Source organism: Bombina bombina, chromosome 2, assembly GCF_027579735.1.
Source record: "Bombina bombina isolate aBomBom1 chromosome 2, aBomBom1.pri, whole genome shotgun sequence".
NCBI lineage: Eukaryota > Metazoa > Chordata > Amphibia > Anura > Bombinatoridae > Bombina > Bombina bombina.
Window position 1 is genome coordinate 1,248,663,639 of NC_069500.1, and position 27,714 is coordinate 1,248,691,352.

The following is a 27,714-nucleotide window of genomic DNA, read 5'->3' on the forward strand; positions in this document are numbered from 1 at the left end:
CATAAGAGATTTTGTTTCTAAATCCATTAAGAAGGCTATGTCTGTTATTCCTCCTTCTAGTAAATGTAAAAGGTCCTTTAAAACTTCTCATTTTTCAGATGAATTTTTAAATGAACATCATCATTCTGATTCTGATAATGATTCCTCTGGTTCAGAGGATTCTGTTTCAGAGGTTGATGCTGATAAATCTTCATATTTGTTCAAAATGGAATTTATTCGTTCTTTACTTAAAGAGGTCTTAATTGCATTAGAAATACAGGATTCTGGTCCTCTTGATACTAAATCTAAACGTTTAAATAAGGTTTTTAAATCTCCTGTAGTTATTCCAGAAGTTTTTCCTGTCCCTGATGCTATTTCTGAAGTAATCTCCAGGGAATGGAATAATTTGGGTAATTCATTTACTCCTTCTAAACGTTTTAAGCAATTATATCCTGTGCCATCTGACAGATTAGAGTTTTGGGACAAAATCCCTAAAGTTGATGGGGCTATCTTTACTCTTGCTAAACGTACTACTATTCCTACGGCAGATAGTACTTCCTTTAAAGATCCTTTAGATAGGAAAATTGAATCCTTTCTAAGAAAAGCTTACTTATGTTCAGGTAATCTTCTTAGACCTGCTATATCTTTAGCGGATGTTGCTGCAGCTTCAACTTTTTGGTTAGAAGCTTTAGCGCAACAAGTAACAGATCATAATTCTCATAGCATTGTTAATCTTCTTCAACATGCTAATAATTTTATTTGTGATGCCATCTTTGATATCATTAGGGTTGATGTCAGGTATATGTCTCTAGCTATATTAGCTAGAAGAGCTTTATGGCTTAAAACTTGGAATGCTGATATGTCTTCTAAGTCAACTTTGCTTTCCCTTTCTTTCCAGGGTAATAAATTATTTGGTTCACAGTTGGATTCTATTATCTCAACTGTTACTGGAGGAAAAGGAACTTTTTTACCACAGGATAAAAAATCTAAAGGTAAATTTAGGTCTAATTATCGTTTTCGTTCCTTTCGTCACAATAAGGAACAAAAGCCTGATCCTTCACCCTCAGGAGCGGTATCAGTTTGGAAACCATCTCCAGTCTGGAATAAATCCAAGCCTTTTAGAAAACCAAAGCCAGCTCCCAAGTCCACATGAAGGTGCGGCCCTCGTTCCAGCTCAGCTGGTAGGGGGCAGATTACGATTTTTCAAAGAAATTTGGATCAATTTAATTCACAATCCTTGGATTCAGAACATTGTTTCAGAAGGGTACAGAATTGGCTTCAAGATAAGGCCTCCTGCAAGAAGATTTTTTCTTTCCCGTGTCCCAGTAAATCCAGCGAAGGCTCAAGCATTTCTGAAATGTGTTTCAGATCTAGAGTTGGCTGGAGTAATTTTACCAGTTCCAGTTCTGGAACAGGGGCTGGGGTTTTATTCAAATCTCTTCATTGTACCAAAGAAGGAGAATTCCTTCAGACCAGTTCTGGATTTAAAAATATTGAATCGTTATGTAACTATAAGGACTATCCTGCCTTTTGTTCAGCAAGGGCATTATATGTCCACAATAGATTTACAGGATGCATATCTGCATTTTCCGATTCATCCAGATCACTATCAGTTTCTGAGATTCTCTTTTCTAGACAAGCATTACCAGTTTGTGGCTCTGCCGTTTGGCCTAGCAACAGCTCCAAGGATTTTTACAAAGGTTCTCGGTGCCCTTCTGTCTGTAATCAGAGAACAGGGTATTGTGGTATTTCCTTATTTGGACGATATCTTGGTACTTGCTCAGTCTTCACTTTTAGCAGAATCTCATACGAATCAACTTGTATTGTTTCTTCGAGAACATGGTTGGAGGATCAATTTACCAAAGAGTTCGTTGATTCCTCAGACAAGGGTAACCTTTTTAGGTTTCCAGATAGATTCAGTGTCCATGACTCTGTCGCTGACAGAAAAAAGACGTCTGAAATTGGTTTCAGCTTGTCGAAACCTTCAGTCTCAATCATTCCCTTCGGTAGCCTTATGCATGGAAATTCTAGGTCTTATGACTGCTGCATCGGACGCGATCCCCTTTGCTCGTTTTCACATGCGACCTCTTCAGCTTTGTATGCTGAACCAGTGGTGCAGGGTTTACACAAAGATATCTCAATTGATATCTTTAAAACCGATTGTACGACACTCTCTGACGTGGTGGACAGATCACCATCGTTTAGTTCAGGGGGCTTCTTTTGTTCTTCCGACCTGGACTGTGATTTCAACAGATGCAAGTCTGACAGGTTGGGGAGCTGTTTGGGGGTCTCTGACAGCATAAGGGGTTTGGGAATCTCAAGAGGTGAGATTACTAATCAATATTTTGGAACTCCGTGCAATTTTCAGAGCTCTTCAGTCATGGCCTCTTCTAAAGAGAGAATCGTTCATTTGTTTTCAGACAGACAATGTCACAACTGTGGCATATATCAATCATCAAGGAGGGACTCACAGTCCTCTGGCTATGAAAGAAGTATCTCGAATACTGGTTTGGGCGGAATCCAGCTCCTGTCTAGTTTCTGCGGTTCATATCCCAGGTATAGACAATTGGGAAGCGGATTATCTCAGTCGCCAAACTTTACATCCGGGCGAATGGTCTCTTCACCCAGAGGTTTTTCTTCAGATTGTTCAAATGTGGGGACTTCCAGAAATAGATCTGATGGCTTCTCATCTAAACAAGAAACTTCCCAGGTATCTGTCCAGATCCAGGGATCCTCAGGCGGAAGCAGTGGATGCATTGTCACTTCCTTGGAAGTATCATCCTGCCTATATCTTTCCGCCTCTAGTTCTTCTTCCAAGAGTAATTTCCAAGATTCTGAAGGAATGCTTGTTTGTTCTGCTGGTGGCTCCAGCATGGCCTCACAGGTTTTGGTATGCGGATCTTGTCCGGATGGCCTCTTGCCAACCGTGGACTCTTCCGTTAAGACCAGACCTTCAATCGCAAGGTCCTTTTTTCCATCAGGATCTCAAATCCTTAAATTTGAAGGTATGGAGATTGAACGCTTGATTCTTAGTCAAAGAGGTTTCTCTGACTCTGTGATTAATACTATGTTACAGGCTCGTAAATCTGTATCTAGGAAGATATATTATCGAGTCTGGAAGTCTTACATTTCTTGGTGTCTTTCTCATCATTTTTCCTGGCATTCTTTTAGAATTCCGAGAATTTTACAGTTTCTTCAGGATGGTTTGGATAAAGGTTTGTCTGCAAGTTCCTTGAAAGGACAAATCTCTGCTCTTTCTGTTCTTTTTCACAGAAAGATTGCTAATCTTCCTGATATTCATTGTTTTGTACAAGCTTTGGTTCGTATAAAGCCTGTTATTAAGTCAATTTCTCCTCCTTGGAGTTTGAATTTGGTTCTGGGGGCTCTTCAGGCTCCTCCTTTTGAACCTATGCATTCACTGGACATTAAACTACTTTCTTGGAAAGTTTTGTTTCTTTTGGCCATCTCTTCTGCTAGAAGAGTTTCTGAATTATCTGCTCTTTCTTGTGAATCTCCTTTTCTGATTTTTCATCAGGATAAGGCGGTGTTGCGAACTTCTTTTAAATTTTTACCTAAGGTTGTGAATTCTAACAACATTAGTAGAGAAATTGTGGTTCCTTCATTGTGTCTTAATCCTAAGAATTCTAAGGAGAGATCTTTGCATTCTTTGGATGTAGTGAGAGCTTTGAAATATTATGTTGAAGCTACTAAAAATTTCCGAAAGACTTCTAGTCTATTTGTTATCTTTTCCGGTTCTAGGAAAGGTCAGAAGGCCTCTGCCATTTCTTTGGCATCTTGGTTGAAATCTTTAATTCATCATGCTTATGTTGAGTCGGGTAAAACTCCGCCTCAAAGGATTACAGCTCATTCTACTAGGTCAGTTTCTACTTCCTGGGCGTTTAGGAATGAAGCTTCGGTTGATCAGATTTGCAAAGCAGCAACTTGGTCGTCTTTGCATACTTTTACTAAATTCTACCATTTTGATGTGTTTTCTTCTTCTGAAGCAGTTTTTGGTAGAAAAGTACTTCAGGCAGCTGTTTCAGTTTGATTCTTCTGCTTATAATTTCAGTTTTTTTTATTATAAGATTTAAACTTTATTTTGGGTTTGGATTATTTTCAGCAGAATTGGCTGTCTTTATTTTATCCCTCCCTCTCTAGTGACTCTTGCGTGGAAGATCCACATCTTGGGTATTCATTATCCCATATGTCACTAGCTCATGGACTCTTGCTAATTACATGAAAGAAAACATAATTTATGTAAGAACTTACCTGATAAATTCATTTCTTTCATATTGGCAAGAGTCCATGAGGCCCACCCTTTTTTGTGGTGGTTATGATTTTTTTGTATAAAGCACAATTATTCCAATTCCTTATTTTTTATGCTTTCGCACTTTTGTCTTATCACCCCACTTCTTGGCTATGCGTTAAACTGATTTGTGGGTGTGGTGAGGGGTGTATTTATAGGCATTTTTAGGTTTGGGAAACTTTGCCCCTCCTGGTAGGAATGTATATCCCATACGTCACTAGCTCTTGCTAATATGAAAGAAATGAATTTATCAGGTAAGTTCTTACATAAATTATGTTTTTGCATTTCAATCAACTTGTTTTATGCAATTATTTAGAATTTTAAATATCTATTTTAGAAGATAGACCTGTGATTTTTATATATATTTTTCTATATTTATTTATATATATTTATTTAGTGTTTGATCCATTTATCATTGTCTAGTTATACATATAATTGTAATCTTTTTGGATACTGAGTCAGTTCATATAGCGCAATTTACTTTTTTCTGTTGTATTTCCTCTATATTTCATGGTGGTGTTCTCATAAATTCTCCTGGCATTCTTTTAGAATTCCTAGAATTTTACAGTTTCTTCAGGATGGTTTGGATAGGTTTGTCTGCAAGTACTTTGAAGGGACAAATCTCTTCTCTTTCCGTTTTATTTCATAGAAAGATTGCTAAGCTTCCTGATATTCACTGTTTTGTTCCTGGTTTGTATCAAGCCTGTTGTTAAATCAATCTCTCCTCCTTGGAGTCTTAATTTTGGTTTTGAAGACTTTGCAGGCTCCTCCTTTTGAGCCTATGCATTCTTTGGATATTAAACTTATTTCTTGGAAAGTGTTGTTTCTTTTGGCTATCTCTTCAGCTAAAAGAGTTTCCAAATTGTCTACTCTCTTGTGAGTCTCCTTTTCTTATTTTTCATCAGGATAAGGCTGTTTTGTGGACTTCGTTTAAATTTCTTCCTAAGGTTGTGAATTCTAACAACATTAGTAGGGAAATTGTTGTTCCTTCCTTGTGTCCTAATCCCAAGAATACTCTGAAAGATTTTTACCTTCTTTGGATGTTGTAAGAGCTTTGAAATATTATGTTAAAGCTACTAAAGATTTCAGGAAGCTTCTGCCATTTCTTTGGCATCTTGGTTAAAGCTTTTGATTCATAAAGCTTATTTGGAGGCGGGACAGTCCCCGCCTCAGAGGATCACAGCTCATTCTACTAGATCAGTCTTAGTCTTTGGGCTTTTAAGAATGAAGCTTCAGTTGATCAGATTTGCAAAGCAGCAACTTGGTCTCCTTTGCATACATTTACTAAATTTTACCATTTTGATGTATTTGCTTCTTCTGAAGCAGTTTTTGGTAGAAAAGTTCTTCAGGCAGCTATTTCAGTTTGATTCTTCTGCTTATGTTTTAAAGGGACAGTCAAGTCCAAAAAAAACTTTCATGTTTCAAATAGGGCATGTAATTTTAAACAACTTTCCAATTTACTTTTATCACAAATTTTGCTTATTTCTCTTGGCAAGAGGTTCATATGCTAATTTCTTAGACCTTGAAGGCCACCTCTAATCTAAATGCATTTCGATAGTTTTTCACAACTAGAGGGCATTAGTTCACATGTTTCATATAGATAACATTGAGCTCATGCACGTGAATTTACCATGGAGACAGCTCTGATTGGCTAAAATGCAACTCTATCAAGAGAACTGAAATAAGGGGCAGTCTGCTGAGGCTTAGATACAAGGTAATTACAGAGGTAAAACGTGTATAATTATAACTGTGTTGGTTATGCAAAACTGGGGAATTGGTTATTAAGGGATTATATATCTTTTAAAACAACAAAAATTCTGGTGTTGACTGTCCCTTTAAGGTTTTTTTTTCTTTAAATTTTTGAGAAAAACATATTTTTTGTGGATTTAATTTTTTCAGCGGAAAATGGCTGTTTTTATTTTATCCCTCCCTTTCTAGTGACTCTTCTGTGGACTTCCACATCTTTGGTATTTCTATCCCATACGTCACTAGCTCGTGGACTCTTGTCAATTACATGAAAGAAAACATAATTTATGTAAGAACTTACCTGATAAATTAATTTTTCATATTGGCAAGAGTCCATGAGACGCACCCTTTTTCTCCAACATAGGTGTGTCCGGTCCACGGCGTCATCCTTACTTGTGGGATATTCTCTTCCCCAACAGGAAATGGCAAAGAGTCCCAGCAAAGCTGGTCACATGATCCCTCCTAGGCTCCGCCCACCCCAGTCATTCTCTTTGCCGTTGCACAGGCAACATCTCCACGGAGATGGTTAAGAGTTTTTTGGTGTTTAAATGTAGTTTTTATTCTTCAATCAAGTGTTTGTTATTTTAAAATAGTGCTGGTATGTACTATTTACTCTGAAACAGAAAAAAGATGAAGATTTCTGTTTGTAAGAGGAAGATGATTTTAGCAGAAGTTACTAAAATCGATTGCTGTTTCCACACAGGACTGTTGAGATGAAGTAACTTCAGTTGGGGGAAACAGTTGGCAGACTTTTCTGCTTAAGGTATGACTGGCCATATTTCTAACAAGACTATGTAATGCTGGAAGGCTGTCATTTCCCCTTATGGGGACCGGTAAGCCATTTTCTTAGTTAAATAAAAGAATAAAGGGCTTCATAAGGGCTTAAAAAACTGGTAGACATTTTTCTGGGCTAAAACGATTGCTTTGCTAGGCATATTTTGCAGATTCTAACTATTAATGGTTATTATAATCTTGGGGATTGTTTAGAAAAACGGCTGGCACTGTGTTGGACACCTTTTTCAGATGGGGGCCTTTTCTAGTTATAGACAGAGCCTCATTTTCGCGCCACTAATGCGCAGTTGTTTTTGGAGAGCAAGGCATGCAGATGCATGTGTGAGGAGCTAGGAATCACTGAAAAAGCTTATAGAAGGCATCATTTGGTATCGTATTCCCCTCTGGGCTTGGTTGGGTCTCAGCAAAGCACATAGCTGGGACTGTATAGGGGTTAAATGTAAAAACGGCTCCGGTTCCGTTAATTTAAGGGTTAAAGCTCTGAAATTTGGTGTGCAATACTTTTAAGGCTTTAAGACACTGTGGTGAAATTTTGGTGAATTTTGAACAATTCCTTCATACTTTTTCACATATTCAGTAATAAAGTGTTTTCAGTTTGAAATTTAAAGTGACAGTAACGGTTTTATTTTAAAACGTTTTTTGTGCTTTGTTAACAAGTTTAAGCCTGTTTAACATGTCTGTACCATCAGATAAGCTATGTTCTATATGTATGAAAGCCAAGGTGTCTCCCCATTTAAATTTATGTGATAATTGTGCCATAGTGTCCAAACAAAGTAGGGACAGCAATGCCACAGATAATGATATTGCCCAAGATGATTCCTCAAATGAGGGGAGTAAACATGATACTACATCATCCCCTTCTGTGTCTACACCAGTTTTGCCCACACAAGAGGCCCCTAGTACATCTAGTGCGCCAATTCTTATTACCATGCAACAATTAACGGCTGTAATGGATAACTCTATAGCAAACATTTTATCCAAAATGCCTACTTATCAGAGAAAGCGCGATTGCTCTGTTTTAAACACTGAAGAGCAAGAGGACGCTGATGATAACTGTTCTGACATACCCTCACACCAATCTGAAGGGGCCATGAGGGAGGTTTTGTCTGAGGGAGAAATTTCAGATTCAGGAAAAATTTCTCAACAAGCTGAACCTGATGTTGTGACATTTAAATTTAAATTAGAACATCTCCGCGCACTGCTTAAGGAGGTATTATCTACTCTGGATGATTGTGACAATTTGGTCATTCCAGAGAAATTATGTAAGATGGACAAGTTCCTAGAGGTTCCGGTGCCCCCCGACGCTTTTCCTATACCCAAGCGGGTGGCGGACATAGTAAATAAAGAGTGGGAAAGGCCCGGCATACCTTTTGTCCCCCCCCCCCCTATATTTAAGAAATTATTTCCTATAGTCGACCCCAGAAAGGACTTATGGCAGACAGTCCCAAAGGTCGAGGGGGCGGTTTCTACTCTAAACAAACGCACTACTATTCCTATCGAAGATAGTTGTGCTTTCAAAGATCCTATGGATAAAAAATTAGAGGGTTTGCTTAAAAAGATTTTTGTTCAGCAAGGTTACCTTCTACAACCAATTTCATGCATTGTTCCTGTCACTACGGCAGCGTGTTTCTGGTTCGAGGAACTAGAAAAGTCGCTCAATAAAGAATCTTCGTATGAGGAGGTTATGGACAGAGTTCAAGCACTTAAATTGGCTAACTCTTTTATTTTAGATGCCGCTTTGCAATTAGCTAGATTAGCGGCGAAAAATTCAGGGTTTTCTATCGTGGCGCGCAGAGCGCTTTGGCTAAAGTCTTGGTCAGCGGATGTGTCTTCCAAGACAAAATTGCTTAACATCCCTTTCAAGGGTAAAACATTATTTGGACCTGATTTGAAAGAGATTATTTCAGACATCACTGGGGGAAAGGGCCACGCCCTCCCACAGGATAGGTCTTTTAAGGCTAAAAATAAGCCTAATTTTCGTCCCTTTCGCAGAAACGGACCAGCCTCTAATTCTACATCCTCTAAGCAAGAGGGTAATACTTCACAACCCAAACCAGCCTGGAGACCAATGCAAGGCTGGAACAAGGGTAAGCAGGCCAAGAAGCCTACCACTGCTACCAAAACAGCATGAAGGGATGGCCCCCGATCCGGGACCGGATCTGGTGGGGGGCAGACTTTCTCTCTTTGCTCAGGCTTGGGCAAGAGATGTTCAGGATCCTTGGGCGCTAGAAATAGTTTCTCAAGGTTATCTCCTGGAATTCAAGGAACTACCCCCAAGGGGAAGGTTCCACAGGTCTCAATTATCTTCAAACCAAATAAAAAGACAGGCATTCTTACATTGTGTAGAAGACCTGTTAAAGATGGGAGTGATTCATCCAGTTCCAATAAGAGAACAAGGGATGGGTTTTTATTCCAACCTGTTCATAGTTCCCAAAAAAGAGGGAACATTCAGACCAATTTTGGATCTCAAGATCCTAAACAATTTTCTCAAGGTTCCATCGTTCAAAACGATCCTACCTACTATCCAGGAAAATCAATTTATGACTACCGTGGATTTAAAGGATGCGTACCTACATATTCCTATCCACAAGGAACATCATCAGTTCCTAAGGTTCGTTTTTCTGGACAAGCATTACCAGTTTGTGGCACTTCCATTCGGATTAGCCACTGCTCCAAGGATTTTCACAAAGGTACTAGGGTCCCTTCTAGCGGTTCTAAGACCAAGGGGCATTGCAGTAGTACCTTACTTGGACGACATCCTGATTCAAGCGTCGTCTCTGTCAAAAGCAAAGGCTCATACGGACATCTTCCTAGCCTTTCTCAGATCTCACGGATGGAAGGTGAACAAAGAAAAAAGTTCTCTGTCCCCGTCAACAAGAGTTCCCTTCTTGGGAACAATAATAGATTCCTTAGAAATGAGGATTTTTCTGACAGAGGTCAGAAAATCAAAAATTCTAAGTTCTTGTCAAGTACTTCATTCTGTTCTTCGTCCTTCCATAGCGCAGTGCATGGAAGTAATAGGATTGATGGTTGCAGCAATGGACATAGTTCCTTTTGCACGAATTCATCTAAGACCATTACAACTGTGCATGCTCAGACAGTGGAATGGGGATTATACAGACTTGTCTCCGACGATTCAAGTAGATCAAAAGACCAGAGATTCACTCCGTTGGTGGCTGACCCTGGACAATCTGTCACAGGGAATGAGCTTCCGCAGACCAGAGTGGGTCATTGTCACGACCGACGCCAGCCTGGTGGGCTGGGGTGCGGTCTGGGAACCCCTGAAAGCTCAGGGTCTATGGTCTCGGGAAGAATCTCTTCTCCCGATAAACATTCTGGAACTGAGAGCGATATTCAATGCTCTCAAAGCTTGGCCTCAACTAGCAAAGGCCAAATTCATAAGGTTTCAATCAGACAACATGACGACTGTTGCATATATCAATCATCAGGGGGGAACAAGGAGTTCCCTGGCGATGGAAGAAGTGACCAAAATAATTCAATGGGCGGAGGATCACTCCTGCCACTTGTCTGCAATCCACATCCCAGGAGTGGAAAATTGGGAAGCGGATTTTCTGAGTCGTCAGACATTTCATCCGGGGGAGTGGGAACTCCATCCGGAAATCTTTGCCCAAATAACTCAATTATGGGGCATTCCAGACATGGATCTGATGGCGTCTCGTCAGAACTTCAAGGTTCCTTGCTACGGGTCCAGATCCAGGGATCCCAAGGCGACTCTAGTAGATGCACTAGTAGCACCTTGGACCTTCAACCTAGCTTATGTATTCCCACTGTTTCCTCTCATTCCCAGGCTGGTAGCCAGGATCAATCAGGAGAGGGCTTCGGTGATCTTGATAGCTCCTGCGTGGCCACGCAGGACTTGGTATGCAGACCTGGTGAATATGTCATCGGCTCCACCATGGAAGCTACCTTTGAGACAGGACCTTCTTGTTCAAGGTCCATTCGAACATCCGAATCTGGTTTCCCTCCAACTGACGGCTTGGAGATTGAACGCTTGATTTTATCAAAGCGTGGGTTTTCAGATTCTGTAATAGATACTCTGATTCAGGCTAGAAAGCCTGTAACTAGAAAAATTTACCATAAAATATGGAAAAAATATATCTGTTGGTGTGAATCTAAAGGATTCCCATGGAACAAGATAAAAATTCCTAAGATTCTATCCTTTCTACAAGAAGGTTTGGAGAAAGGATTATCTGCAAGTTCTCTGAAGGGACAGATCTCTGCTTTATCTGTTTTACTTCACAAAAGGCTGGCAGCTGTGCCAGATGTTCAAGTATTTGTTCAGGCTCTGGTTAGAATCAAGCCTGTTTACAGACCTTTGACTCCTCCCTGGAGTCTAAATCTAGTTCTTTCAGTTCTTCAAGGGGTTCCGTTTGAACCCTTACATTCCGTAGATATTAAGTTATTATCTTGGAAAGTTTTGTTTTTGGTTGCAATTTCTTCTGCTAGAAGAGTTTCAGAGTTATCTGCTCTGCAGTGTTCTCCGCCCTATCTGGTGTTCCATGCAGATAAGGTGGTTTTGCGTACTAAGCCTGGTTTTCTTCCGAAAGTTGTTTCCAACAAAAATATTAACCAGGAGATAGTTGTACCTTCTTTGTGTCCGAATCCAGTTTCAAAGAAGGAACGTTTGTTACACAATTTGGACGTAGTCCGTGCTCTAAAATTCTATTTAGAGGCTACTAAAGATTTCAGACAAACATCTTCCTTGTTTGTTGTTTATTCTGGTAAAAGGAGAGGTCAAAAAGCGACTTCTACCTCTCTTTCCTTTTGGCTTAAAAGCATTATCCGATTGGCTTATGAGACTGCCGGACGGCAGCCTCCTGAAAGAATCACAGCTCACTCCACTAGGGCTGTGGCTTCCACATGGGCCTTCAAGAACGAGGCTTCTGTTGACCAGATATGTAAGGCAGCGACTTGGTCTTCACTGCACACTTTTGCCAAATTTTACAAATTTGATACTTTTGCTTCTTCGGAGACTATTTTTGGGAGAAAGGTTTTGCAAGCTGTGGTGCCTTCCGTTTAGTTGACCTGATTTGCTCCCTCCCTTCATCCGTGTCCTAAAGCTTTGGTATTGGTTCCCACAAGTAAGGATGACGCCGTGGACCGGACACACCTATGTTGGAGAAAACAGAATTTATGCTTACCTGATAAATTACTTTCTCCAACGGTGTGTCCGGTCCACGGCCCGCCCTGGTTTTTTTAATCAGGTCTGATGAATTATTTTCTCTAACTACAGTCACCACGGTATCATATGATTTCTACTATATATATTTCCTCCTGTCCGTCGGTCGAATGACTGGGGTGGGCGGAGCCTAGGAGGGATCATGTGACCAGCTTTGCTGGGACTCTTTGCCATTTCCTGTTGGGGAAGAGAATATCCCACAAGTAAGGATGACGCCGTGGACCGGACACACCGTTGGAGAAAGTAATTTATCAGGTAAGCATAAATTCTGTTTTCTGGTGATTATGATTTTTTTTTTATAAATGCACAATTATATTTCCAGTTCCTCCTTTTTTGCTTTTTTAACTCCTTTCTTTATTACCCCACTACTTGGCTATTCGTTAAACTGAATTGTGGGTGTGGTGAGGGGTGTATTTATAGGCATTTTGACGTTTGAGAAACTTTGTCCCTCCTGGTAGGTTTGTATATCCCATACGTCACTAGCTCATGGACTCTTGCCAATATGAAATAAATTAATTTATCAGGTAAGTTCTTACATAAATTATGTTTTTCTGATGGAGGTCAGAAAAAGAAAGATTTTCAACTCTTGTCTTTCCCTTCAGTCCTCTCCACGACCGTCAGTGGCTCAATGTATGGAGGTAATCGGTCTGATGATGGCTTCCATGGACATCATTCCGTTTGCTCGGTTCCATCTCAGACATCTGTAGTTATGAATGCTCAGACAATGGAACGGGGACTATACGGACCTGTCTCAGCGTGTAGATCTAGATCATGCGTCAATAGTCTCTCTTCCATGGTGGCTTTCTTAGGATCATCTCTCCCAGGATACTTGCTTCCGCAGACCCTCCTGGGTGATTATGACCACGGATGCCAGCCTTCTAGGTTGGGGAGCGGTATGGGGCTCGTTGAAGGCTCAGGGCTTATGGACACAGGAGGAGTCAGTCCTGCCCATAAACATCTTGGAGCTGAGAGCAATCTTCAATTCTCTTCTGGCCTGGCCTCAGCCTTAGCGTGGTTTATCAGATTCCAGTCGGACAACATAACCTTGGTGGTCTACATCAACCACCAGGGGGGAACTCTGAGTTCCTTGGCCATGACAGTGGTGGCCCGAATTATTCAGTGGCCGGAGACCCACAACTGCTGTCTTTCTGCGATCCACATCCCAGGAGTGGACATTTGGGAAGCGGATTTTCTGAGCAGACAGACTTTTCTCCCAGCGAGTGGGAACTTCATCCGGAGTTGGATCTCATGGCTTCTCATCAGAATGCCAAACTCCCGAGATTCGACTTAAGGTCAAGAGATCTGCAGGCATTTCTGATTGATGCTCTGGCAGTTCCTTGGAACTTTAGTCTAGCGCATACCTGTTTCCTCCGTTCGCTCTCCTAAGAGTCATTGCTCGAATCAAGCAGGAGAGGGTGTCTGTAATTCTCATAGCCCCAGCATGGCCTCGCAGGATTTGGTATGCAGACCTAGTGGAAATGTCATCCTTCCACCTTGGAGACTGCCTCTGAGGAAGGACCTTCTACTTCAGTGTCCCTTCCTGTATCCAAATCTTGTTTCTCTGAAGCTGACTGCTTGGAGATTGAACGCTTAGTTTTATCTAAGCGTGGATTTTCAGAGTCGGTCATTGAGACCTTGATTCAGGCACGGAAGCCTGTGACTCGCAGGATTTACCATAAGATCTGGCATAAATACTTGTATTGGTGTGAATCCAAAGGATACCCTTAAAGTAGAGTAAGGATTCCTAGAATTTTGTCCTTTCTCCAGGATAGTCTGGAGAAGGGTTTGTCGGCAAGTACTCTAAAGGGTCAGATTTCGGCATTGTCTATTTTGTTACATAAGCGCTTAGCGGATGTGCAATCGTTTTGTCAGGCCTTGGTTAGGATTCGGCCTGTGTTTAAACCTGTTACTCCTCCATGAAGTCTTAACCTTGTTCTTATAGTTTTACAACAGGCTCCGTTTGAGCCTATGCATTCTTTAGCTATTAAGATGTTATCTTAAAAGGTTTTGTTTCTTGTTGCTATTTCCTCTGCTGGGAGAGTTTCTGAAGACTCTGCTTTACAGTGTGATTCCCCTTATCTTATATTTCACTCTGATAAGGTGGTTCTGCATACTAAGTTTGGTTTCCTGCCCAGGGTTGTTTCGGTCAAGAATATTAATCAGGAAATCATTGTACCTTCTTTGTGTCCTAATACTGCTTCTCACAAAGAACACTTGTTGCATAATCTGGATGTTGTGCGAGCGCTAATATTTTATTTGCAACTTGGTCATCTTTGCACACTTTTTCCAAATTCTATAAATTCAATACTTTTGCCTCGGCTGAGGCTTCTTTTGGGCGAAAGGTTCTTCAAGCAGTGGTGCCTTCGGTTTAGGTTACCTGTCTTGTCCCTCCCTTATCATCTGTGTCCTCTGGCTTGGGTATTGGTTCCCAACAGTAATTGATGATGGTCCGTTGACTTACCGTGTCATTAGAAAGAAAACAAAATTCATGCTTACCTGATAAATGTATTTATTTCTTGACACGGTGAGTTCACGGCCCACCCTGTATTCAGACAGTTTCTTTTTATATACACCTCAGGCACCTCTGCACCTTGTGTTACTTCCTTTCTCTCCTTTCCCTTTGGTCGAATGACTGGGGGATTGTGGGTAGGGGAGTGATATTTAACAGCTTTGCTGTTGTGCTCTTTGCCTCCTCCTGCTGGCCAGGAGTTATATTCCCAACAGTGATTGATGATGATCCGTGGACTCACCATGTCAAGAAAGAAATACATTTATCAGGTTAGCATAAATTTCATTTTTTTTCTTGTTCTGTCCATTCTCTGCCGAAGTTTAAAACAGACAAAAAAAATCATCATCTATCTTTGGAATCTTAAAAATGTTGGATTTCTGATAAGGGAATTGGATACTAAATGTGGGATTGTGAAGTGTCAGGCAATTATAACTCCCATGTTGGTTGTCCTGTATGCTTTACAAAATTACATTCAGTATATTTGCTATTTTGGAGCACTATTTTGGAGCACTTTTGCTCTTTTTTAGAACATATATTAATAATAATAATATCCAGATAATATCCAGATTGGTGAGTTATACCCTTTATCTAAATAATTATCTAAATAAGTCACAGCATATTTAGAGCAGCCTGTCAATATGAGCACACCTTCTTCTAGGTTATTAAACCAATAAAAAGCCAACTAAAATACAGTGAGATGAGGCTTTGCCTCCAGGGATTTGGATGGAGTAACACCCAATCAGAAACAATAAAAGGCACTAACCTATCATCAGAACAAGTTGGTGGATACACCTTTTAATGCTTATTTAACTTAATTTGCATCCCCCTTTTTATGTTTGGGAGAAAACAGTGTGCTGTTTTGAGCATTGCATTATTTATTATTATTTTCCCTTTCATGCTAAAAACCCAATACAGTGTTCATGTAATGCTACAGGATAAAGACCACAAAGCAGCAAGTAACAGGGCGTTGCAGGGTATAATGATGGAGTGGTAGCATAGAAATATCAGCAGTAGTATATGTGATGTTATTTAATAATAAATAAAATCGCTTTGCCAAAGTGAACCCTGCAAGTTGAGCACTCCCTATGGGTGTTGACGTGTTTCTTTGGGCCCATGTGCCTTGTATTAATGTTTGGATGAAGATTGTGGTCATATATTAGCAGAGATCCATTATTTCACACTTTAACATTGCCATTTCTCTGTTGACTCTACTCATTTACCTTTAAAGGGACATGGGAAACCCAACATTTTCTTTCACGATTTAGACAGAACATAAAATTTTAATCAACTTTCCAATTTACTTCTATTATTTAATTTGCTTCCTTCTCATGTTACCCTTTGCTGAAAGGTTTATCTAGGAAAGCTCAGGAGCAACAAATAACCTAGGTTTCACCAGCTGATTGGTGGCTGCATATATATACCAATTGTCATTGGCTCACCCATGTGTTCAGTTAGAAACCAGTAGTGCATTGCTGTTCATTCAACAAAGCATACCAAGAGAATGAAGAAAAATTGATAATAGGTGTAAATTAGAAAGTTGCATAAAATTGCATGCTCTATCTGAATCATGAAAGAAAAACATGTGGGTTTCATATTCCTTTAAGGATGACATTTTTTGCTTGCCACCAATCAGTGAGGCGAAAGTTGAAGTGTAGACCTACTCTTCGAGAGAGGGGTTCTCTAACCAATCTGAAGCTCATTTCATCCTCACAGTAGCCTGTTGGTCAGAGGGGTAGACAAGGAGTTGTCAGCCAGGCAGTGAAAGATCTTTCCTCAGTTGGAAAATCACACGCATCCTAGGTGAAATGTGCATTCATCTGCCAGTCCCTTTGGCTGTAGATGCTTTTACTTGTTATAGATCCTTGGCATCGTTCTTGCACTGCCTATGAAGCAAGTTGCTTTGGCTGTGGGTAAGCAAAGTGGACAGAAGTGCCAGAAGGGTAACTTCTCTTTGGAGAATGCTATTATGGTATTGAGAAAAGAGAATAGATGTGCCCTTTATTTGGTTGTCTCTTTGTCAGTGAGTGAGATAATGCAGCATATTAAGGTGAATAATATACAGTATCTCACAAAAGTGAGTACACCCCTCACATTTTTGTAAATATTGTATTATACCTTTTCATGTGACAACACTGAAGAAATTACACTTTGCTACAATGTAAAGTAGGGAGTGTACAGTCTGTAAAACAGTGTAAATTTGCTGTCCCCTCAAAATAACTCAATACACAGCCATTTATTTCTAAACCGTTGGCAACAAAAGTGAGTACAGCCCTAAATGGAAATGTCCAAATTGGGCCCAATTTGCAATTTTCCCTCCCCGGTGTCATGTGACTTGTTAGTGTTACAAGGTCTCAGGTGTGACTGGGGAGCAGGTGTGTTAAATTTGTTGTTATCGCTCTCACATTCTCTCATACTGGTCACTGGGAGTTCAACATGGCACTTTATAGCTACAGTTAATTGAGGGAACCATGAATGCCAACATGTACTGTGACATACTGAAGCAGAACATGATCCCCTCCCTTCAGAGACTGGGCCGCAGGGCAGTATTCCAACATAACGACCCCAAACACACCTCCAAGAAGACCACTGCCTTGCTAAAGAAGCTGAGGGTAAAGGTGATGGACTGGCCAAGCATGTCTCCATGCTCATTCATTCTTTATTTTATTTCTTTATAAAGGAAAAAACAGAATTACAGTAGCATGTTAGTGTATTATAACTTGTATACATTTGTTTATATATAAATATATCATTGGTTTTTATTGTCACAGACCCCATAAGAATTATAAAATGTTTATCTTGGAAAGGTTTAATATATGTAAATAGCAATTACAGATACAGAATCTGTCAAGTACTTGACGTATACAATTTCAATACACAGTGTAAATGACGCAAATAGTTTATAAACTATAAATACTGACGTTTTAAGGTTATTCTTACATCTTTGGTACATCGGTGTTATTGTATGCTAACAAAGAGTAATCAACATGAAAAGAGAAAAAGATCTGGGGGGTCCAGATGCAGTCGTTTAAAACATAGAAATGTATTGAAAATCCATTAAAATCCGCTACAAGTTACAGCATAGGCTCAAAGGTAAGAAGCACTGTCTTATGCGTTTCAGCGAGACGGCTGTAATCATAGACCTAGATCTCTCACCTTGAGGGTGCGCTTAAATATGGTATATCTCCGCCAATTAAAACAATTAAAAACAATTTGACTTATCAACTCCCAGATTCTAGTGAAGAACAGGTGATGACTGTGTTACATGAGCCTATTATACATAACCAGCATTATATACAAGCATGATATGCCGGTAGTCGCTTTTTTACTCATACTCCCACTATTTCTTTGAATTGGAAAATCAATTAGAAAAATTAATAATACAGAAAGAAAATTTGCTTGTCAATAACATGATCTCATTTTATGTGCTGCGTATATGGCTCATCTGTAATCAAGCCTCACAAAAAAAAATCTAGAATATAAAACAATATGGAGTGAGGCTTTGTGGGTAGTTTTCTAAATCCTTTATTTTATTTTTATTTCAACAGGCAGACAGTTTTGGGACAAAGGTTATTGATGAAGATGGTCTGTTTCATTTAATTAGGACATTGCCAGGCAAGAAATCAAAGTATGTCATAGCAGCAGAAGCAGAGGTTGGTAATTTCATTGGTTTGCAACAGTATTGGCTACATTAACCTTATAGAACCTTATAAAACAATAAGACATGATTTTTACGTTTGATACACACGGCATAACATCATTCTAATGTGTTGGTTTTCCCTGCCTTACACACACTCCTCCCTAAAGTCCATCTTCGTTCTGCTAATGGCTAAAAACCATGTCCTTTGTTTTTTTTTGTTTGTTTTTTTTTTAGGCAGGGAAAACAAAATCAAAATTACAGAAAACCCCTGAAAAACATGAAACTGTAACCAAAAAGCTGAGTCCTGTTAAGAAACTCACTCCAGAAAAGAAACCATCTCTATCTGGGGAACAAACCAATAGTGTGGGAAAAAGTGCAAACATAAAAAGTGAAATGGAGAAACCTTCATGTTCACAGTCTTTGGATTTGCAGCCACACAGTAGCTCTGAAAGTTTGCTCTGGGTAGATAAGTATAAGCCCACTTCTATAAAGGCAATTATTGGACAGCAAGGAGAACAGAGCTGCGCTAGCAAGCTCATGAGATGGCTCAGAAACTGGCATCAGCACTATTCTTCTGATGAAAAGAAACCTGCTGGTAATTGTACCTTGCTTTATCTACAGTTACAATGCTAGAAAGTTGTTTGTTTGTTTTTTTTTGGGGGGGGGTGCCTCCAAAAATGGTAAAACAAGAACATTGCAAAAATTGGGGGGGGGGGATAATGTGTTTATGCTTTTTTTCCCCTCTCAGAAAAACATGAACTAATATCAGATCGTTTTGAGTCTTAGAATGAGCAACACTTCATAGAATTATAGTCAGTTATTACAGTAATATCTGCTTCTAAGCTGAAACCACTCACAGCTTTTTAGATATCAGTAATGTGTGTTTGCATGTGTCTCCTCTGTATACAAATTACAAGCTTCTGAGATGACTAGAAAAAGTCTTTTTTAATTTCGGTGCTTTTAACTGCGGCGCCAAGCCGTATTTTCCCACACAGCTATTGGCTAAGAGGTGGAAACGTCAGCTTTTCAGCCAAATAGGGAGAATAGCGATCTGCCGGTGGGCTGCCTTAGCCTGCTCAGAACGAAGATCGCTTAGAACAAATAAAGGAGCTCTTATCATGAATTATTTTATACTTCATGATTAAAAGTCCCCTTTAATTGTTCCAATGGTAAATCCTAGCGTTTCACAAACACTAGGATTTACCATCACTTTAAATGCTGGGTGAAAGGAAATGAACCTTCCATTGCGTTAACTATAAACACATTAGAGGTAAATGGAACTAGATACAATAGAATCACATGGACTAATACAAAAAATCTTAATGAACCATGTAATGCCTAATGCTTAAATAATTTTAAAACTGGTTAAAGATGTAAAGTTTAAACATTAATGTTCTTTATATGAATATATTTTAATATCCTTCCATATAATGTACACCCTAGTTTCTCAACATGTGGTGCTCCAAGCATTGGATTTCATTATTGTATTTTTCCAGATGTAGCTCTAGTAAACCTATTACAGAAAGCTGTGTTTCTCATTTCTGCCCTCAAGCACTCATAACAGGATAGATTGTATTTCCCTGCCTATGTTGACACATTGATTCACAGCGAATTGGTAAAACCTAAGATTCTAGATTATTAGTGACATATTACTTACCTTATCCTGCACTAAAGTGCCTGTAAGAGTTTATTTTCCTCTTTTTTTAATGTAATACGCACAATAAAGGACCACTAAAGTCAATTAAAGTTTTATGATTCAGATAAAGCAATATGCTTCCATTATCAAAGCTTGTACACTCTTTTTTACATTCACTTCTGAGGTTCTAGCTCCTAATGAGCATGTGCAAAAGTGCACACTATATGATTGGCTGATGGCTGTCACATGATACAGATAGAGGGAAAATTGAATTAACTTTGAAATTTGCCAGAAAATATTATACTGCTTATTTCAAATGAAGTGCTTTTACATTGTCTTTAATTATGTATTTGTCAATTATTAAATTCTACTATATTCAGTAGTCTTTTAATTGTATACAGTTATTAATATTAATGGACTATCTGTGTTGTATGTGTTTATTATTCTCTGTCCTAATACTTCCAATGAGTAAATTCTTAAAAACGTAAAACAAATATCTGATTCCTGTATATTTGTTTGGTTAATAAATCTGATACAAGCTTGTGAAATCAAGTGACACACGTGATTTCCATTTTTGCTCATGTGAACGCTTCTGATCAATTATATTTGTGCCGCAGTTGGAGTACATAGGAAACAACTGTATGTCTACAGGGGGTACTTGCTACAAAAAGGTTGAGAAACACTAAAGTACACAACCTGTTGCTCATAAAAAAATATTTTACAGTACTAATGCATGAAGGATTATAAGGCTTTTATTGTACTCATTGCATTATGATATTTATATACAAAATTATTGGAAATTTTGTGTTTGCATGTTATTTAAAATGCCCAGTATTTTTAGCTAATGAATTATATAAGTGACTAGTTATGATTGTGTTTTTAGCTAATGAATTATATAAGTGACTAGTTATGATTGTGTTTTTAGCTAATGAATTATATAAGTGACTAGTTATGATTGTGTTTTTAGCTAATGAATTATATAAGTGACTAGTTATGATTGTGTTTTTAGCTAATGAATTATATAAGTGACTAGTTATGATTGTGTTTTTAGCTAATGAATTATATAAGTGACTAGTTATGATTGTGTTTTTAGCTAATGAATTATATAAGTGACTAGTTATGATTGTGTTTTTAGCTAATGAATTATATAAGTGACTAGTTATGATTGTGTTTTTAGCTAATGAATTATATAAGTGACTAGTTATGATTGTGTTTTTAGCTAATGAATTATATAAGTGACTAGTTATGATTGTGTTTTTAGCTAATGAATTATATAAGTGACTAGTTATGATTGTGTTTTTAGCTTTGAGATATGCGTAAGTAACTAAAGAATAAGAATAATTTCTCCAACATAGGTGTGTCCGGTCCACGGCGTCATCCTTACTTGTGGGATATTCTCTTCCCCAACAGGAAATGGCAAAGAGCCCAGCAAAGCTGGTCACATGATCCCTCCTAGGCTCCGCCTACCCCAGTCATTCTCTTTGCCGTTGTACAGGCAACATCTCCACGGAGATGGCTTAGAGTTTTTTAGTGTTTAACTGTAGTTTTTATTATTCAATCAAGAGTTTGTTATTTTAAAATAGTGCTGGTATGTACTATTTACTCTGAAACAGAAAAGAGATGAAGATTTCTGTTTGTATGAGGAAAATGATTTTAGCAACCGTTACTAAAATCCATGGCTGTTCCACACAGGACTGTTGAGAGGAATTAACTTCAGTTGGGGGAACAGTGAGCAGTCTCTTGCTGCTTGAGGTATGACACATTCTAACAAGACGATGTAATGCTGGAAGCTGTCATTTTCCCTATGGGATCCGGTAAGCCATGTTTATTAAGATAGTAAATAAGGGCTTCATAAGGGCTTATTAAGACTGTAGACTTTTTCTGGGCTAAATCGATTCACATATTACACATATTTAGCCTTGAGGAATCATTTAATCTGGGTATTTTGATAAGATTATATCGGCAGGCACTGTTTTAGACACCTTATTCTTTAGGGGCTTTCCCAAATCATAGGCAGAGCCTCATTTTCGCGCCGGTGTTGCGCACTTGTTTTTGAGAGGCATGACATGCAGTCGCATGTGTGAGGAGCTCTGATACATAGAAAAGACTTTCTGAAGGCGTCATTTGGTATCGTATTCCCCTTTGGGCTTGGTTGGGTCTCAGCAAAGCAGATACCAGGGACTGTAAAGGGGTTAAAGTTAAAAACGGCTCCGGTTCCGTTATTTTAAGGGTTAAAGCTTCCAAATTTGGTGTGCAATACTTTTAAGGCTTTAAGACACTGTGGTGAAATTTTGGTGAATTTTGAACAATTCCTTCATATTTTTTCGCAATTGCAGTAATAAAGTGTGTTCAGTTTAAAATTTAAAGTGACAGTAACGGTTTTATTTTAAAACGTTTTTTGTACTTTGTTATCAAGTTTATGCCTGTTTAACATGTCTGAACTACCAGATAGACTGTGCTCTGAATGTGGGGAAGCCAGAGTTCCTTCTCATTTAAATAAATGTGATTTATGTGACAATGACAATGACGCCCAAGATGATTCCTCAAGTGAGGGGAGTAAGCATGGTACTGCATCATTCCCTCCTTCGTCTACACGAGTCTTGCCCACTCAGGAGGCCCCTAGTACATCTAGCGCGCCAATACTCCTTACTATGCAACAATTAACGGCTGTAATGGATAATTCTATCAAAAACATTTTAGCCAAAATGCCCACTTATCAGCGTAAGCGCGACTGCTCTGTTTTAGATACTGAAGAGCATGACGACGCTGATGATAATGGTTCTGAAAGGCCCCTACACCAGTCTGATGGGGCCAGGGAGGTTTTGTCTGAGGGAGAAATTTCAGATTCAGGGAAAATTTCTCAACAAGCTGAACCTGATGTGATTACATTTAAATTTAAGTTGGAACATCTCCGCGCTCTGCTTAAGGAGGTATTATCCACTCTGGATGATTGTGACAATTTGGTCATCCCAGAGAAACTATGTAAAATGGACAAGTTCCTAGAGGTCCCGGGGCTCCCAGAAGCTTTTCCTATACCCAAGCGGGTGGCGGACATTGTAAATAAAGAATGGGAAAGGCCCGGTATACCTTTCGTCCCTCCCCCCATATTTAAAAAATTGTTTCCTATGGTCGACCCCAGAAAGGACTTATGGCAGACAGTCCCCAAGGTCGAGAGAGCGGTTTCCACTTTAAACAAACGCACCACTATACCCATAGAAGATAGTTGTGCTTTCAAAGATCCTATGGATAAAAAATTAGAAGGTTTACTTAAAAAAATGTTTGTTCAGCAGGGTTACCTTCTACAACCAATTTCATGCATTGTCCCTGTCGCTACAGCCGCGTGTTTCTGGTTCGATGAGCTGGTAAAGGCGGTCGATAGTGATTCTCCTCCTTATGAGGAGATTATGGACAGAATCAGTGCTCTCAAATTGGCTAATTCTTTCACCCTAGACGCCACTTTGCAATTGGCTAGGTTAGCGGCTAAGAATTCTGGGTTTGCTATTGTGGCGCGCAGAGCGCTTTGGTTGAAATCTTGGTCAGCTGATGCGTCTTCCAAGAACAAACTACTTAACATTCCTTTCAAGGGGAAAACGCTGTTTGGCCCTGACTTGAAAGAGATTATCTCTGATATCACTGGGGGTAAGGGCCACGCCCTTCCTCAGGATCGGCCTTTCAAGGCCAAAAATAAACCTAATTTTCGTCCCTTTCGTAGAAACGGACCAGCCCAAAGTGCTACGTCCTCTAAGCAAGAGGGTAATACTTCTCAAGCCAAGCAAGCTTGGAGACCAATGCAAGGCTGGAACAAGGGAAAGCAGGCCAAGAAACCTGCCACTGCTACCAAGACAGCATGAAATGTTGGCCCCCGATCCGGGACCGGATCTGGTGGGGGGCAGGCTCTCTCTCTTCGCTCAGGCTTGGGCAAGAGATGTTCTGGATCCTTGGGCACTAGAAATAGTCTCCCAAGGTTATCTTCTGGAATTCAAGGGGCTTCCCCCAAGGGGGAGGTTCCACAGGTCTCAGTTGTCTTCAGACCACATAAAAAGACAGGCATTCTTACATTGTGTAGAAGACCTGTTAAAAATGGGAGTGATTCATCCTGTTCCATTAGGAGAACAAGGGATGGGGTTCTACTCAAATCTGTTCATAGTTCCCAAAAAAGAGGGAACGTTCAGACCAATCTTAGATCTCAAGATCTTAAACAAGTTTCTCAAGGTTCCATCGTTCAAAATGGAAACCATTCGAACAATTCTTCCTTCCATCCAGGAAGGTCAATTCATGACCACGGTGGATTTAAAGGATGCGTATCTACATATTCCTATCCACAAGGAACATCATCGGTTCCTAAGGTTCGCATTCCTGGACAAGCATTACCAGTTCGTGGCGCTTCCTTTCGGATTAGCCACTGCTCCAAGGATTTTCACAAAGGTACTAGGGTCCCTTCTAGCGGTGCTAAGACCAAGGGGCATTGCTGTAGTACCTTACTTGGACGACATTCTGATTCAAGCGTCGTCCCTTCCTCAAGCAAAGGCTCACACGGACATCGTCCTGGCCTTTCTCAGATCTCACGGATGGAAAGTGAACGTGGAAAAGAGTTCTCTATCTCCGTCAACAAGGGTTCCCTTCTTGGGAACAATAATAGACTCCTTAGAAATGAGGATTTTTCTGACAGAGGCCAGAAAAACAAAACTTCTAGACTCTTGTCGGATACTTCATTCCGTTCCTCTTCCTTCCATAGCGCAGTGCATGGAAGTGATAGGTTTGATGGTAGCGGCAATGGACATAGTTCCTTTTGCGCGCATTCATCTAAGACCATTACAACTGTGCATGCTCAGTCAGTGGAATGGGGACTATACAGACTTGTCTCCGAAGATACAAGTAAATCAGAGGACCAGAGATTCACTCTGTTGGTGGCTGTCCCTGGACAACCTGTCACAAGGGATGACCTTCCGCAGACCAGAGTGGGTCATTGTCACGACCGACGCCAGTCTGATGGGCTGGGGCGCGGTCTGGGGATCCCTGAAAGCTCAGGGTCTTTGGTCTCGGGAAGAATCTCTTCTACCGATAAATATTCTGGAACTGAGAGCGATATTCAATGCTCTCAAGGCTTGGCCTCAGCTAGCGAGGGCCAGGTTCATACGGTTTCAATCAGACAACATGACGACTGTTGCGTACATCAACCATCAGGGGGGAACAAGGAGTTCCCTGGCGATGGAAGAAGTGACCAAAATCATTCAATGGGCGGAGACTCACTCCTGCCACCTGTCTGCAATCCACATCCCAGGAGTGGAAAATTGGGAAGCGGATTTTCTGAGTCGTCAGACATTGCATCCGGGGGAGTGGGAACTCCATCCGGAAATCTTTGCCCAAATCACTCAACTGTGGGGCATTCCAGACATGGATCTGATGGCCTCTCGTCAGAACTTCAAAGTTCCTTGCTACGGGTCCAGATCCAGGGATCCCAAGGCGACTCTAGTAGATGCACTAGTAGCACCTTGGACCTTCAAACTAGCTTATGTATTCCCGCCGTTTCCTCTCATCCCCAGGCTGGTAGCCAGGATCAATCAGGAGAGGGCGTCAGTGATCTTGATAGCTCCTGCGTGGCCACGCAGGACTTGGTATGCAGATCTGGTGAATATGTCATCGGCTCCACCATGGAAACTACCTTTGAGACGAGACCTTCTTGTTCAAGGTCCGTTCGAACATCCGAATCTGGTCTCACTCCAGCTGACTGCTTGGAGATTGAACGCTTGATTTTATCGAAGCGAGGGTTCTCAGATTCTGTTATTGATACTCTTGTTCAGGCCAGAAAGCCTGTAACTAGAAAAATTTACCACAAAATTTGGAAAAAATATATCTGTTGGTGTGAATCTAAAGGATTCCCTTGGGACAAGGTTAAGATTCCTAAGATTCTATCCTTCCTTCAAGAAGGATTGGAAAAAGGATTATCTGCAAGTTCCTTGAAGGGACAGATTTCTGCCTTGTCTGTGTTACTTCACAAAAAGCTGGCAGCTGTGCCAGATGTTCAAGCCTTTGTTCAGGCTCTGGTTAGAATCAAGCCTGTTTACAAACCGTTGACTCCTCCTTGGAGTCTCAACTTAGTTCTTTCAGTTCTTCAGGGGGTTCCGTTTGAACCCTTGCATTCCGTTGATATTAAGTTATTATCTTGGAAAGTTTCGTTTTTGGTTGCAATTTCTTCTGCTAGAAGAGTTTCAGAATTATCTGCTCTGCAGTGTTCTCCTCCTTATCTGGTGTTCCATGCAGATAAGGTGGTTTTACGTACTAAACCTGGTTTTCTTCCAAAAGTTGTTTCTAACAAGAACATTAACCAGGAGATTATCGTACCTTCTCTGTGTCCGAAACCAGTTTCAAAGAAGGAACGTTTGTTGCACAATTTGGATGTTGTTCGCGCTCTAAAATTCTATTTAGATGCTACAAAGGATTTTAGACAAACATCTTCCTTGTTTGTTGTTTATTCAGGTAAAAGGAGAGGTCAAAAAGCAACTTCTACCTCTCTCTCTTTTTGGATTAAAAGCATCATCAGATTGGCTTACGAGACTGCCGGACGGCAGCCTCCCGAAAGAATCACAGCTCATTCCACTAGGGCTGTGGCTTCCACATGGGCCTTCAAGAACGAGGCTTCTGTTGATCAGATATGTAGGGCAGCGACTTGGTCTTCACTGCACACTTTTACCAAATTTTACAAGTTTGATACTTTTGCTTCTTCTGAGGCTATTTTTGGGAGAAAGGTTTTGCAAGCCGTGGTGCCTTCCATCTAGGTGACCTGATTTGCTCCCTCCCATCATCCGTGTCCTAAAGCTTTGGTATTGGTTCCCACAAGTAAGGATGACGCCGTGGACCGGACACACCTATGTTGGAGAAAACAGAATTTATGTTTACCTGATAAATTACTTTCTCCAACGGTGTGTCCGGTCCACGGCCCGCCCTGGTTTTTTAATCAGGTCTGATAATTTATTTTCTTTAACTACAGTCACCACGGTATCATATGGTTTCTCCTATGCATATATTCCTCCTTAACGTCGGTCGAATGACTGGGGTAGGCGGAGCCTAGGAGGGATCATGTGACCAGCTTTGCTGGGCTCTTTGCCATTTCCTGTTGGGGAAGAGAATATCCCACAAGTAAGGATGACGCCGTGGACCGGACACACCGTTGGAGAAAGTAATTTATCAGGTAAACATAAATTCTGTTATTTCATGATTCAGCTTGAGCATACAATTTGAAACGACTTTAAAATGTACTTCTATTATCATCATTTCTTTGTTTTCTTGTTATTCTTTGTTGAAAATCAGGAAGTTCAGGAGTGTGCATGAGTCTGCAGCAGTTTTGCAACAATGTTATACATTACAACACTAGATGGTAGCACTATTTCCCGTCATGTAGTGCTCCAGACGTGCACACTACACGTTATTCCAACAAAAAATAACATGACAACAAAGCAAATTAAATAATATAAGTGAATTGGAAATGTTTTTAAAATTGTATTCTCTACGTGAATCATGAAAGAAAAATGTAGGGTTTTGTGTATACAGAATACGTTATGTTGCCTGCTAAGCTTATTATACCAAACTATAGCTATTTAATGTTTTTTCTGTACACCCTGACTTTTTTTTTAATTATTATTGTCTGTGTTTTCAGCGCAATCTAAGAAGTATGGAGGCAAAGATGATGGCGGCACATTTAAAGCAGCCCTACTGTCTGGACCACCTGGTGTTGGCAAAACCACAACGGCTGTGTTAGCCTGTGAGGTCGGTTTGAGACTTATCAAGGCAAATCAACCACGTTGTTGTGTTGGTGACTATAAATAGGAATGAGCTGGCCTTCTAAAACTGTGTTAAACATACTGGGGACTTTGTTTAGCTGATGACTTGGATGGTTTCAGTTGTACTTATT

General features: G+C 40.1%; 1 protein-coding gene across 2 annotated transcripts in view; it reads left to right on the forward strand.

Annotated features, from left to right (window-relative positions):
* Window positions 1–27,714, forward strand: part of RFC1 (replication factor C subunit 1) — a 430,548-nt gene that overhangs the window by 343,412 nt on the left and 59,422 nt on the right. For both annotated transcript variants that reach the window (XM_053704049.1, XM_053704048.1), the window contains exons 13-15: window positions 18,078–18,182; window positions 18,404–18,764; window positions 27,460–27,569. In XM_053704049.1, coding sequence (XP_053560024.1) covers window positions 18,078–18,182; window positions 18,404–18,764; window positions 27,460–27,569 — 576 coding nt within the window. The remainder of the gene's footprint in view (window positions 1–18,077; window positions 18,183–18,403; window positions 18,765–27,459; window positions 27,570–27,714) is intronic.